This window comes from Oncorhynchus mykiss, unplaced genomic scaffold (genome assembly GCF_013265735.2).
Source record: "Oncorhynchus mykiss isolate Arlee unplaced genomic scaffold, USDA_OmykA_1.1 un_scaffold_87, whole genome shotgun sequence".
NCBI classification, from domain to species: domain Eukaryota; kingdom Metazoa; phylum Chordata; class Actinopteri; order Salmoniformes; family Salmonidae; genus Oncorhynchus; species Oncorhynchus mykiss.
In genome coordinates, this window is record NW_023493659.1 from 1,809,333 (window position 1) to 1,824,234 (window position 14,902).

At 43.1% G+C, this 14,902-nt stretch overlaps 1 protein-coding gene across 5 annotated transcripts in view; it reads left to right on the forward strand.

Moving 5' to 3' along the window:
- The window catches only part of tll1 (tolloid-like 1), a 149,597-nt gene that overhangs the window by 34,121 nt on the left and 100,574 nt on the right, over window positions 1-14,902 (forward strand). For 4 of the 5 annotated variants that reach the window (XM_036971990.1, XM_036971991.1, XM_036971989.1 and 1 more), the window contains one exon: window positions 10,341-10,511. In XM_036971990.1, coding sequence (XP_036827885.1) covers window positions 10,341-10,511 — 171 coding nt within the window. Of the gene's footprint in view, window positions 1-10,340; window positions 10,512-11,401; window positions 11,488-14,902 lie in introns of all 5 variants that reach the window. The other variant, XM_036971993.1, reaches the window with a different exon arrangement.

Below are 14,902 nucleotides of genomic sequence, written 5' to 3' on the forward strand. Positions count from 1 at the left end.
AGTCTATAGGCCGTTCTCTATCACAGTCTATAGGCCGTTCTCTATCACAGCTCACAGTCTATAGGCCGTTCTCTATCACAGTCTATAGGCCGTTCTCTATCACAGCTCACAGTCTATAGGCTGTTCTCTATCACAGTCTATAGGCTGTTCTCTATCACAGTCTATAGGCTGTTCTCTATCACAGCTCACAGTCTATAGGCCGTTCTCTATCACAGTCTATAGGCCGTTCTCTATCACAGCTCACAGTCTATAGGCCGTTCTCTATCACAGTCTATAGGCTGTTCTCTATCACAGCTCACAGTCTATAGGCCGTTCTCTATCACAGCTCACAGTCTATAGGCTGTTCTCTATCACAGTCTATAGGCTGTTCTCTATCACAGTCTATAGGCTGTTCTCTATCACAGCTCACAGTCTATAGGCCGTTCTCTATCACAGCTCACAGTCTATAGGCCATTCTCTATCACAGCTCACAGTCTATAGGCCATTCTCTATCACAGCTCACAGTCTATAGGCTGTTCTCTATCACAGTCTATAGGCTGTTCTCTATCACAGCTCACAGTCTATAGGCCGTTCTCTATCACAGTCTATAGGTCGTTCTCTATCACAGCTCACAGTCTATAGGCTGTTCTCTATCACAGTCTATAGGCCGTTCTCTATCACAGCTCACAGTCTATAGGCTGTTCTCTATCACAGCTCACAGTCTATAGGCCATTCTCTATCACAGTCTATAGGCCGTTCTCTATCACAGCTCACAGTCTATAGGCTGTTCTCTATCACAGTCTATAGGCCGTTCTCTATCACAGTCTATAGGCTGTTCTCTATCACAGCTCACAGTCTATAGGCCGTTCTCTATCACAGTCTATAGGCCGTTCTCTATCACAGTCTATAGGCCGTTCTCTATCACAGTCTATAGGCTGTTCTCTATCACAGCTCACAGTCTATAGGCTGTTCTCTATCACAGTCTATAGGCTGTTCTCTATCACAGTCTATAGGCCGTTCTCTATCACAGTCTATAGGTCGTTCTCTATCACAGTCTATAGGCTGTTCTCTATCACAGTCTATAGGCTGTTCTCTATCACAGTCTATAGGCTGTTCTCTCTCACAGTCTATAGGCCGTTCTCTATCACAGCTCACAGTCTATAGGCTGTTCTCTATCACAGTCTATAGGCTGTTCTCTCTCACAGTCTATAGGCTGTTCTCTATCACAGTCTATAGGCTGTTCTCTATCACAGCTCACAGTCTATAGGCTGTTCTCTATCACAGTCTATAGGCTGTTCTCTATCACAGCTCACAGTCTATAGGCTGTTCTCTATCACAGTCTATAGGCTGTTCTCTATCACAGCTCACAGTCTATAGGCCGTTCTCTATCACAGCTCACAGTCTATAGGCTGTTCTCTATCACAGTCTATAGGCTGTTCTCTCTCACAGTCTATAGGCTGTTCTCTATCACAGTCTATAGGCTGTTCTCTATCACAGCTCACAGTCTATAGGCTGTTCTCTATCACAGTCTATAGGCTGTTCTCTATCAGAGTCTATAGGCTGTTCTCTCTCACAGTCTATAGGCCGTTCTCTATCACAGCTCACAGTCTATAGGCTGTTCTCTCTCACAGTCTATAGGCTGTTCTCTCTCACAGTCTATAGGCTGTTCTCTATCACAGTCTATAGGCTGTTCTCTATCACAGCTCACAGTCTATAGGTCGTTCTCTATCACAGTCTATAGGCCGTTCTCTATCACAGTCTATAGGCCGTTCTCTATCACAGCTCACAGTCTATAGGCCGTTCTCTATCACAGTCTATAGGCTGTTCTCTATCACAGCTCACAGTCTATAGGCTGTTCTCTATCACAGTCTATAGGCCGTTCTCTATCACAGCTCACAGTCTATAGGCTGTTCTCTATCACAGTCTATAGGCTGTTCTCTATCACAGTCTATAGGCCGTTCTCTATCACAGTCTATAGGCTGTTCTCTGTCACAGTCTATAGGCTGTTCTCTATCACAGTCTATAGGCCGTTCTCTATCACAGTCTATAGGCCGTTCTCTATCACAGCTCACAGTCTATAGGCCGTTCTCTATCACAGTCTATAGGCCGTTCTCTATCACAGCTCACAGTCTATAGGCTGTTCTCTATCACAGTCTATAGGCTGTTCTCTATCACAGTCTATAGGCTGTTCTCTATCACAGCTCACAGTCTATAGGCCGTTCTCTATCACAGTCTATAGGCCGTTCTCTATCACAGCTCACAGTCTATAGGCCGTTCTCTATCACAGTCTATAGGCTGTTCTCTATCACAGCTCACAGTCTATAGGCCGTTCTCTATCACAGCTCACAGTCTATAGGCTGTTCTCTATCACAGTCTATAGGCTGTTCTCTATCACAGTCTATAGGCTGTTCTCTATCACAGCTCACAGTCTATAGGCCGTTCTCTATCACAGCTCACAGTCTATAGGCCATTCTCTATCACAGCTCACAGTCTATAGGCCATTCTCTATCACAGCTCACAGTCTATAGGCTGTTCTCTATCACAGTCTATAGGCTGTTCTCTATCACAGCTCACAGTCTATAGGCTGTTCTCTATCACAGTCTATAGGCCGTTCTCTATCACAGCTCACAGTCTATAGGCTGTTCTCTATCACAGCTCACAGTCTATAGGCCATTCTCTATCACAGTCTATAGGCCGTTCTCTATCACAGCTCACAGTCTATAGGCTGTTCTCTATCACAGTCTATAGGCCGTTCTCTATCACAGTCTATAGGCTGTTCTCTATCACAGCTCACAGTCTATAGGCCGTTCTCTATCACAGTCTATAGGCCGTTCTCTATCACAGTCTATAGGCCGTTCTCTATCACAGTCTATAGGCTGTTCTCTATCACAGCTCACAGTCTATAGGCCGTTCTCTATCACAGTCTATAGGCTGTTCTCTATCACAGTCTATAGGCCGTTCTCTATCACAGTCTATAGGTCGTTCTCTATCACAGTCTATAGGCTGTTCCCTATCACAGTCTATAGGCTGTTCTCTATCACAGTCTATAGGCTGTTCTCTCTCACAGTCTATAGGCTGTTCTCTATCACAGCTCACAGTCTATAGGCTGTTCTCTATCACAGTCTATAGGCTGTTCTCTATCACAGCTCACAGTCTATAGGCCGTTCTCTATCACAGTCTATAGGCCGTTCTCTATCACAGCTCACAGTCTATAGGCCGTTCTCTATCACAGTCTATAGGCTGTTCTCTATCACAGCTCACAGTCTATAGGCCGTTCTCTATCACAGCTCACAGTCTATAGGCTGTTCTCTATCACAGTCTATAGGCTGTTCTCTATCACAGTCTATAGGCTGTTCTCTATCACAGCTCACAGTCTATAGGCCGTTCTCTATCACAGCTCACAGTCTATAGGCCATTCTCTATCACAGCTCACAGTCTATAGGCCATTCTCTATCACAGCTCACAGTCTATAGGCTGTTCTCTATCACAGTCTATAGGCTGTTCTCTATCACAGCTCACAGTCTATAGGCTGTTCTCTATCACAGTCTATAGGCCGTTCTCTATCACAGCTCACAGTCTATAGGCTGTTCTCTATCACAGCTCACAGTCTATAGGCCATTCTCTATCACAGTCTATAGGCCGTTCTCTATCACAGCTCACAGTCTATAGGCTGTTCTCTATCACAGTCTATAGGCCGTTCTCTATCACAGTCTATAGGCTGTTCTCTATCACAGCTCACAGTCTATAGGCCGTTCTCTATCACAGTCTATAGGCCGTTCTCTATCACAGTCTATAGGCCGTTCTCTATCACAGTCTATAGGCTGTTCTCTATCACAGCTCACAGTCTATAGGCCGTTCTCTATCACAGTCTATAGGCTGTTCTCTATCACAGTCTATAGGCCGTTCTCTATCACAGTCTATAGGTCGTTCTCTATCACAGTCTATAGGCTGTTCCCTATCACAGTCTATAGGCTGTTCTCTATCACAGTCTATAGGCTGTTCTCTCTCACAGTCTATAGGCTGTTCTCTATCACAGCTCACAGTCTATAGGCTGTTCTCTATCACAGTCTATAGGCTGTTCTCTCTCACAGTCTATAGGCTGTTCTCTATCACAGTCTATAGGCTGTTCTCTATCACAGCTCACAGTCTATAGGCTGTTCTCTATCACAGTCTATAGGCTGTTCTCTATCACAGCTCACAGTCTATAGGCTGTTCTCTATCACAGTCTATAGGCTGTTCTCTATCACAGCTCACAGTCTATAGGCCGTTCTCTATCACAGCTCACAGTCTATAGGCTGTTCTCTATCACAGTCTATAGGCTGTTCTCTCTCACAGTCTATAGGCTGTTCTCTATCACAGTCTATAGGCTGTTCTCTATCACAGCTCACAGTCTATAGGCTGTTCTCTATCACAGTCTATAGGCTGTTCTCTATCAGAGTCTATAGGCTGTTCTCTCTCACAGTCTATAGGCCGTTCTCTATCACAGCTCACAGTCTATAGGCTGTTCTCTCTCACAGTCTATAGGCTGTTCTCTCTCACAGTCTATAGGCTGTTCTCTATCACAGTCTATAGGCTGTTCTCTATCACAGCTCACAGTCTATAGGCTGTTCTCTATCACAGTCTATAGGCTGTTCTCTATCACAGTCTATAGGCTGTTCTCTATCACAGCTCACAGTCTATAGGCTGTTCTCTATCACAGTCTATAGGCCGTTCTCTATCACAGTCTATAGGCCGTTCTCTATCACAGCTCAAAGTCTATAGGCTGTTCTCTATCACAGTCTATAGGCTGTTCTCTATCACAGCTCACAGTCTATAGGCCGTTCTCTATCACTTCTCACAGTCTATAGGCCGTTCTCTATCACAGTATATAGGCTGTTCTCTATCACAGCTCACAGTCTATAGGCTGTTCTCTATCACAGCTCACAGTCTATAGGCCATTCTCTATCACAGCTCACAGTCTATAGGCTGTTCTCTATCACAGCTCACAGTCTATAGGCTGTTCTCTATCACAGTCTATAGGCCGTTCTCTATCACAGCTCACAGTCTATAGGCTGTTCTCTATCACAGCTCACAGTCTATATGCTGTTCTCTATCACAGTCTATAGGCTGTTCTCTATCACAGTCTATAGGCCGTTCTCTATCACAGCTCACAGTCTATAGGCTGTTCTCTATCACAGTCTATAGGCTGTTCTCTATCACAGTATATAGGCTGTTCTCTATCACAGCTCACAGTCTATAGGCTGTTCTCTATCACAGTCTATAGGCCGTTCTCTATCACAGCTCACAGTCTATAGGCCATTCTCTATCACAGTCTATAGGCTGTTCTCTATCACAGTCTATAGGCCGTTCTCTATCACAGTCTATAGGCCGTTCTCTATCACAGCTCACAGTCTATAGGCCATTCTCTATCACAGTCTATAGGCCGTTCTCTATCACAGCTCACAGTCTATAGGCTGTTCTATATCACAGTCTATAGGCTGTTCTCTATTACAGCTCACAATCTATAGGCCATTCTCTATCACAGTCTATAGGCTGTGCTCTATCACAGCTCACAGTCTATAGGCCGTTCTCTATCACAGTCTATAGGCTGTTCTCTCTCACAGTCTATAGGCTGTTCTCTATCACAGCTCACAGTCTATAGGCTGTTCTCTATCACAGTCTATAGGCTGTTCTCTCTCACAGTCTATAGGCTGTTCTCTCTCACAGTCTATAGGCTGTTCTCTCTCACAGTCTATAGGCTGTTCTCTGTCACAGTCTATAGGCCGTTCTCTATCACAGTCTATAGGCTGTTCTCTATCACAGCTCACAGTCTATAGGCCGTTCTCTATCACAGTCTATAGGCTGTTCTCTATCACAGTCTATAGGCTGTTCTCTATCACAGTCTATAGGCTGTTCTCTATCACAGCTCACAGTCTGTAGGCTGTTCTCTATCACAGCTCACAGTCTATAGGTCATTCTCTATCACAGCTCACAGTCTATAGGCTGTTCTCTATCACAGCTCACAGTCTATAGGTCGTTCTCTATCACAGCTCACAGTCTATAGGCCGTTCTCTATCACAGTCTATAGGCTGTTCTCTATCACAGCTCACAGTCTATAGGCTGTTCTCTATCACAGCTCACAGTCTATAGGCTGTTCTCTATCACAGCTCACAGTCTATAGGTCGTTCTCTATCACAGCTCACAGTCTATAGGCTGTTCTCTATCACAGTCTATAGGTCGTTCTCTATCACAGCTCACAGTCTATAGGCTGTTCTCTATCACAGTCTATAGGCCGTTCTCTATCACAGTCTATAGGCCGTTCTCTATCACAGCTCACAGTCTATAGGCTGTTCTCTATCACAGTCTATAGGCCGTTCTCTATCACAGCTCACAGTCTATAGGCTGTTCTCTATCACAGTCTATAGGCTGTTCTCTATCACAGCTCACAGTCTATAGGCTGTTCTCTATCACAGTCTATAGGCTGTTCTCTATCACAGTCTATAGGCTGTTCTCTATCACAGTCCATAGGCTGTTCTCTATCACAGTCTATAGGCTGTTCTCTTTCACAGCTCACAGTCTATAGGCTGTTCTCTATCACTGTCTATAGGCTGTTCTCTATCACAGTCTATAGGTCGTTCTCTATCACAGTCTATAGGCTGTTCTCTATCACAGTCTATAGGCCATTCTCTATCACAGTCTATAGGCTGTTCTCTATCACAGCTTGAATGACTAATTTTACAGGCAGCAAGTTAAATTGATCAACAAACAATATCAAGATGAAAAAAATTCAAGATATTAAAAAAAAAATTAGAAGTCAAAAAGCAAAAGTTCCAGCTGAACAAAGCTTCTGTAAGAAACGAGTCTGTTTCCATCGCCTACTTATAACGTTACAAGGTTTAGCAAACAGAGAAGTTTCACAATGCAAAACCCCTGAATAATGGGTAGGGTTGCATGCTCTACACCTGAGGCCCTTGATGATCTATAACCCCGTGGCACAGCCAGCTAGATGTCACTGCTGTGTTGGCACACGCAGACATACACCTCTTTCGGGGCACAGCCCCACAACAGAGAGGAATCTGCTACTGAAAAAATATGTGGCTCCTATCATCCCTCCTCATAGCACGCGAGCTCACGCAACGGTTGGGCAATGGGGGGGGAATTTTTATGGTGCATCTAGGCCCTCGTTAGCGATCGTACAAAAGACTCATAGAAACCTACAGCCATGCTACGCTAATCAGTTAACCGTCTTTATCACCCAAATGTTCTGTGTGAGAGATCAGAGAGTGAGGAGAGAGAGAGAGAGAGAGAGAGAGAGAGTGGGAGAGGGGGAGAGAGAGATATCTATCTCTATTATGTAGCGAGAGAGAGAGAGAGAGAATAGGGGGGAGAGAGAGGAGGAGATAGAGTGGGGTGAGAGAGAGAGAGAGGATGCGGGAGAGAGAGAGAGAGGAAGGGGTGAGAGAGAGGTGTGTGAGAGACAGAGAGAGGAAGAGGAGAGCGAGAGAGAGAGAGAGAGAACAATGGGGAGTGTAGAGAGTCCATGATGGTGGTGATGATGGTGATGGTGATGAATATGATGATGATGATGGTGGTGATGGTGATGATGATGATGATGATGATGGTGGTGATGGTGATGATGATGGTGGTGATGATGATGGTGATGGTGGTGATGATGATGATGGTGATGATGATGATGGTGAAGATGCTGATGATGATGGTGATGATGGTGATGTTGATGGTAATTTTGGTGCTATTTGGATGATGGGGATGATGGTGCTTATGGTGGGGATGACGGGGATGATGAGGTTGATAGAGTTGATGGGGATGATGGGGATGATGAATGGTATGATGTCTGGGATGGTAATGGGAATGACGGTGGGGATGATGATGGGGATAATGATGGGGATGACATTGGGGATGATGATGGGGTTGACGGTGGGTATGATGATGGGCTTGACGGTGGGTATGATAGAGGGGGTGATGGGTATGATGGAGATGATGGGTATGATGGAGGGGGTGATGGGTATGATGGAGATGATGGGCATGATGGAGGGGATGATAATGGGTATGATGTTGGGGATAATAATGGGTATGATGGTGGGGATGATGGAGATGATGGGGATGATGGAGATGATGGGGATGATGATGATGATGATGGTGATTATGACGGGGATGATGGGGATGCTGATGGTATTGATGGGTATGATGGTGTGATGGGGAAGATGGGGATGATGGTATTGATGGGATGATGGTGGTAATGATGGAGATGATGTATGAGGGTATGATGGGATGATGGTCATTATGGAGATGATGGTAATGATGATGGTGATTTGGATGATGGGGATGAATGGAATGATGAGGATTATGATGGGGATGATGATGATGGGAGGATGTTGGTAATGATGGAGATGATGGGATGATGGTCATTATGGAGATGATGTGATGATGTTGGTAATGATGGAGATGATGGTATTGATGGGATGATGTTGGTAATGATGGAGATGATGTATGAGGGTATGATGGGATGATGGTCATTATGGAGATGATGGGTATGATGGTAATGATGTGATGATGTTGGTAATGATGGAGATGATGGTATGAGGGTATGATGGGATGATGGTTATTATGGAGATGATGGTATGAGGGTATGATGGGATGATGGTTATTATGGAGATGAGGGTATGATGGGATGATGGTTATTATGGAGATAATGATATGAGGGTATGATGTGATGATGGTCATTATGGAGATGATGTTATGAGGGTATGATGTGATGTTGGTAATGATGGAGATGATGGTATGAGGGTATGATGGGATGATGGTCATTATGTAGATGATGTTATGATGGTATGATGGGATGATGGTCATTATGGAGATGATGTTATGATGGTATGATGGGATGATGGTCATTATGGAGATGATGTTGGGTATGATGGTAATGATATGATGTGATTATGGTCATTATGGAGATGATGTTATGATGGTATGATGGTCATTATGGAGATGATGTTGGGTATGATGGTAATGATATGATGGGATGATGGTCATTATGTAGATGATGTTATGAGGGTATGATGGGATGATGGTCATTATGGAGATGATGTTATGATGGTATGATGGGATGATGGTCATTATGGAGATGATGTTATGAGGGTATGATGTGATGATGGTCATTATGGAGATGATGGTATGAGGGTATGATGTGATGTTGGTAATGATGGAGATTATGGTATGAGGGTATGATGGGATGATGGTCATTATGGAGATGATGGTATGAGGGTATGATGGTCATTATGTAGATGATGTTATGAGGGTATGATGTGATGATGGTCATTATGTGGATGATGGTATGAGGGTATGATGTGATGATGGTCATTATGGAGATGATGGTATGATGGGATGATGGTCATTATGGAGATGATGTTGGGTATGATGTGATGATGGTCATTATGGAGATGATGTTGGGTATGATGTGATGATGGTCATTATGTAGATGATGTAATGATGGTATGATGTGATGATGGTCATTATGGAGATGATGTTGGGTATGATGTGATGATGGTCATTATGGAGATGATGGTATGAGGGTATGATATGATGTGATGATGGTCATTATGGAGATGATGTATGATGGGATGATGGGATGATGGTCATTATGGAGATGATGGTATGATGGGATGATGGGATGATGGTCATTATGGAGATGATGTTATGATGGTATGATGGGATGATGGTCATTATGGAGATGATGTTATGAGGGTATGATGTGATGATGGTCATTATGGAGATGATGGTATGAGGGTATGATGTGATGTTGGTAATGATGGAGATTATGGTATGAGGGTATGATGGGATGATGGTCATTATGGAGATGATGGTATGAGGGTATGATGGGATGATGGTCATTATTTAGATGATGTTATGAGGGTATGATGTGATGATGGTCATTATGGAGATGATGGTATGAGGGTATGATGTGATGTTGGTAATGATGGAGATTATGGTATGAGGGTATGATGGGATGATGGTCATTATGTAGATGATGGTATGAGGGTATGATGTGATGATGGTCATTATGGAGATAATGATATGAGGGTATGATGTGATGATGGTCATTATGGAGATGATGGTATGAGGGTATGATGGGATGATGGTCATTATGGAGATGATGTATGATGGTATGATGGGATGATGGTCATTATGGAGATGATGGTATGAGGGTATGATGGGATGATGGTCATTTCTGAGATGATGTTGGGTATGATGGTAATGATGTGATGATGGGGATGATGGTAATGATGTGATGTTGGGGGTGATGATGTAATGATGAAGGTGCTGATGGGTATGATGGTGATGGTGATGATGAAGATTTTTCTTTTCAGTTGCGTTTTGGGGAGACATTGCGTTGGACGAGGAGGATCTGCGGATGTTTCAGATCGACAGGACAATAGACGTGACACAACACACACACACTCCCTCACACACTCCCTCACACACTCACACACACTCTCACACACACACTCACACACACTCCAGACAAGGACAAACGACTGGTGAGTCTTTTTGTCTGTCTGCCTCCTTCCCTGTCTGTCTGTCTGTCTGTCTGTTTGTCTGTCTGCCTCCTTCCCTGTCTGTCTGTCTGCCTCCTTCCCTGTCTGTCTGTTTGTCTGTCTGTCTGTCTGTAGCCTTGTCTGTCTGAGGGAGGGATAAGAGGAGAGGGAAGGAGAGAGGGAGGGAGGGATGAGAGGAGAGGGAAGGATGAGAGGAGAGGGAAGGAGAGAGGGAGGGAAGGAGAGAGGGAGGGAGAGGAGAGGAGGAGAGGGAAGGAATATAATACACACAGTCATATAATACACACAGTCATATAATACACACAGTTTATTTAATTTACCAGATTGGAAACATTTGTTGTGGTATTATTATGTTTTACTATTTCAATGAGGGTGTCTGATTTCAGTGTATTGTTAGTTGTTCAGGATAGAGGTCTGTAGTATCTGGGGTTTAAAGTACTTTAGTCGTTTTATTTGTATCTTAACTTTAAATATTTATATTTTTGACAACTTTTACTTTTACTTCAACACATTCCTAAAGATTAGTTTAGCTGGCGTGAGAGAGAGAGAGAGAGAGAGAGAGAGAGAGAGAGAGAGAGAGAGAGAGAGAGAGAGAGAGAGAGAGAGAGAGAGAGAGAGAGAGAGAGAGAGAGAGAGAGAGAGAGAGTGGCTATATAACCGACAACCGGCGTTAGTGGAAAACACTGATTCAGAGAGAGAGCTATGAAATAAATCGAGAAGATATAATCTAATAATCTAATATAATCGTGTGTGTGTGTGTGTGTGTGTGTGTGTGTGTGTGTGTGTGTGTGTATGTGTGTGTGTGTGTGTGTGTGTGTGTGTGTGTGTGTGTGTGTGTGTGTGTGTGTGTATGTGTGTGTGTGTATCTATGGGGAGGGTGGTGTAGAGGAACATATCATCTCAAAGAAGAAAGGATTGTTCCTCCTCCTCCTGGACAAAATACGGAGGTTTGGCTTCGGTACGACACCTGGTTACCAAGGCAGCACACTACACACCTGGTTACCAAGGCAACGGCTACTGTTGCTTCATAGTAAACTAGCATTCGGAAAGTATTCAGACCCCTTGACTTGTTTTTTTCACATTTTGTTACGTATTCTAAAATGGATTAAATACACGTTTTTTCCCTCATCAATAAAGCATAAAGACAAAGCGAAAACAGGTTTTTGGGAAAGTTTAGTTTATTTTTGGCAAATTTAGTAAAATAATAAAAAACACTAATAACTTTTTTACATAAGTATTCAGACCCTATGAGACTCGAAATTGTTCCCATTGATCATTTATTTATCTAATTAGTAACTAGGCGAGTCAGTTAACCTCTAGCGACGAGCAATCCCGTATCCGGGAGCGTAATCATAGCCTCAAGCTCATTACCATAACGCAACGCTTCCTATTCATGAAAATCGCAAATTAAATAAATATATTCAAACACAAGCTTAGCCTTTTGTTAACAACACTGTCATCTCAGATTTTCAAAATATGCTTTTCAACCAAAGCTACACAAGCATTTGTGTAAGAGTATTGATAGCCTAGCATAGCATTAAGCCTAGCATTCAGCAGGCAACATTTTCACAAAAACAAGAAAAGCATTAAAATAAAATTATTTACCTTTGAAGAACTTCGGATGTTTTCAATGACGAGACTCTTTTCCAAAAATATTATTTGTGTAGACGAAATAGCTCCGTTTTGTTCATCACGTTTGGCTAAGAAAAAGACCGGAAAATGCAGTCACTTACAACGCCAAACTTTTTTCCAAATTAGCTTCATAATATCGACAGAAACATGGCAAACGTTGTTTATAATCAATCCTCAAGGTGTTTTTCACATATCTATTCAATAATCTATCAGTGGTGGCAGTTGGCTTCTCATTAGAAGCAAACGGAAAAATACTGCAGCTGGAGATTACGCAATAATTGCAACGGAGGACACCAAGCGACCACCTAGTAGATGTAGTCTCTTATGGTCAATCTTCCAATGATATGCCTACAAATACGTCACAATGCTGCAGACACCTTGGGGAAAGCGTGAAAAACATAAGCTGACCTTCACAGCCATATAAGGGGTCATTGGAATGAGGCGGTTTAAAAAAATGCGGCACTTCCTGATTGGATTTTTATCTGGGTTTTTTCTGTAACATCAGTTCTGTGGCACTCACAGACAATATCTTTGCAGTTTTGGAAACGTCAGAGTGTTTTCTTTCCAAAGCTGTCAATTATATGCATAGTCGAGCATCTTTTCGTGACAAAATATCTTGTTTAAAACGGGAACTTTTTTCATCCAAAAATTAAAAGAGCGCCCCCTATATCGAAGAAGTTAAGAACAAATTCTTATTTTCAATGACAGCTTAGGAACAGTGGGTTGCCTGTTCAGGGGCAGAACGACACAACGACCTCGTCAGCTCGGGGATTTGAACATGCAACCTTTCAGTTGCTAGTCCAACGCTCTAACCACTAGGCTACCCTGCCGCCCCAAATATGGCACTCCCAACCATGGCCGGTTGTGATTCGAACCTGGGTTTCTGTAGTGATGCCTCTAGCACTGAGACGCAGTGCCTTAGACCGCTGCACCACTAGGGAGCTCTTGAGATGTTTCTACAACTTGATTGGAGTCCACCTGTGGTAAATTAAATTGATTGGACATGATTTGGAAAGGCACACACCTGTCTATATAAGGTCCCACAGTTGACAGTGCATGTCAGAGCAAAACCAAGTCATGAGGTCGAAGGAAATGTCCGTAGAGCTTCGAGACGGGATTGTGTTGAAGCACAGATCTGGGAAAGGGTACTAAAAAATGAACCACCAAGACTCTTCCTAGAGCTGGCTGCATGGACAAACTGAGCAACCGGAGGAGAAGGGCCTTGGTCAGGGAGATGACCAAGAACCTGATGGTCACTCTGACAGAGCTCCAGAGTTCCTCTGTGGAGACGGGAGAACCTTCCAGAAGGACAACCATCTCTTTTTCAAGAGCGTCCTGGCCGAGACAGGAAGCACCAAGTCATTACACAATTACAGACAGACGACATGAAAAACTACTGGTAATCTAGTAAAACAAACTGAGAATTCACAAGAGTAAAACAAAATCATAAAACAGCTAATTAAAAACATTGACAGGTCAGGGAATCAGCCTCAAAATTCTTCATCAATGATTTAAAAATTTTGTAAGGCGTTCCAAGACGATGGCGCAGAGGACATAAAAGCCCTTTTACCAAATTCAGTTCGGACATTTGGAACAGTTAGCAGGATAAAGTCCAGTGAACGAAGAGAGACACCACATTTCTGAACAATAAAAATGGCCAAATAAAAAGGTAGTAATCCCAAAATGGCTTTGTAAATAAAAGTATACCAGTGACTGAGCCTACGAGTGACTAGAGGAGGGGTCTATAACAGCCAATCACAGCCAATCACAGATACAGAGAGCAGAGGGGGGGTCTATAACAGCCAATCACAGATACAGAGAGCAGAGGGGGGCCTATAACAGCCAATCACAGATACAGAGAGCAGAGGGGGTCTATAACAGCCAATCACAGATACAGAGAGCAGAGGGGGGGTCTATAACAGCTATTCACAGATACAGAGAGCAGAGGGGGGGGGGGGGGTCTATAACAGCCAATCACAGATACAGAGAGCAGAGGGGGGTCTATAACAGCCAATCACAGATACAGAGAGCAGAGGGGGTCTATAACAGCCAATCACAGATACAGAGAGCAGAGGGGGGGTCTATAACAGCCAATCACAGTTATAGAGGGGAGGTCTATAACAGCCAATCACAGTTAGAGACCCTTTGAAACCCCAGAAAGAAATTCCAACTGTTTACAAATAGTTTCAGACTTTCTCACACTTACAGGGAATTTAGTCTTTACATATATAGCCACACTTACAGGGAATTTAGTCTTTACATATATAGCCACACTTACAGGGAATTTAGTCTTTACATATATAGCCACACTTACAGGGAATTTAGTCTTTACATATATAGCCACACTTACAGGGAATTTAGTCTTTACATATATAGCCACACTTACAGGGAATTTAGTCTTTACATATATAGCCACACTTACAGGGAATTTAGTCTTTACATATATAGCCACACTTACAGGGAATTTAGTCTTTACATATATAGCCACACTTACAGGGAATTTAGTCTTTACATATATAGCCACACTTACAGGGAATTTAGTCTTTACATATATAGCCACACTTACAGGGAATTTAGTCTTTACATATATAGCAACACTTACAGGGAATTTAGTCTTGACATATATAGCCACACTTACAGGGAATTTAGTCTTGACATATATAGCAACACTTACAGGGAATTTAGTCTTGACATATATAGCCACACTTACAGGGAATTTAGTCTTGACATATATAGCCACA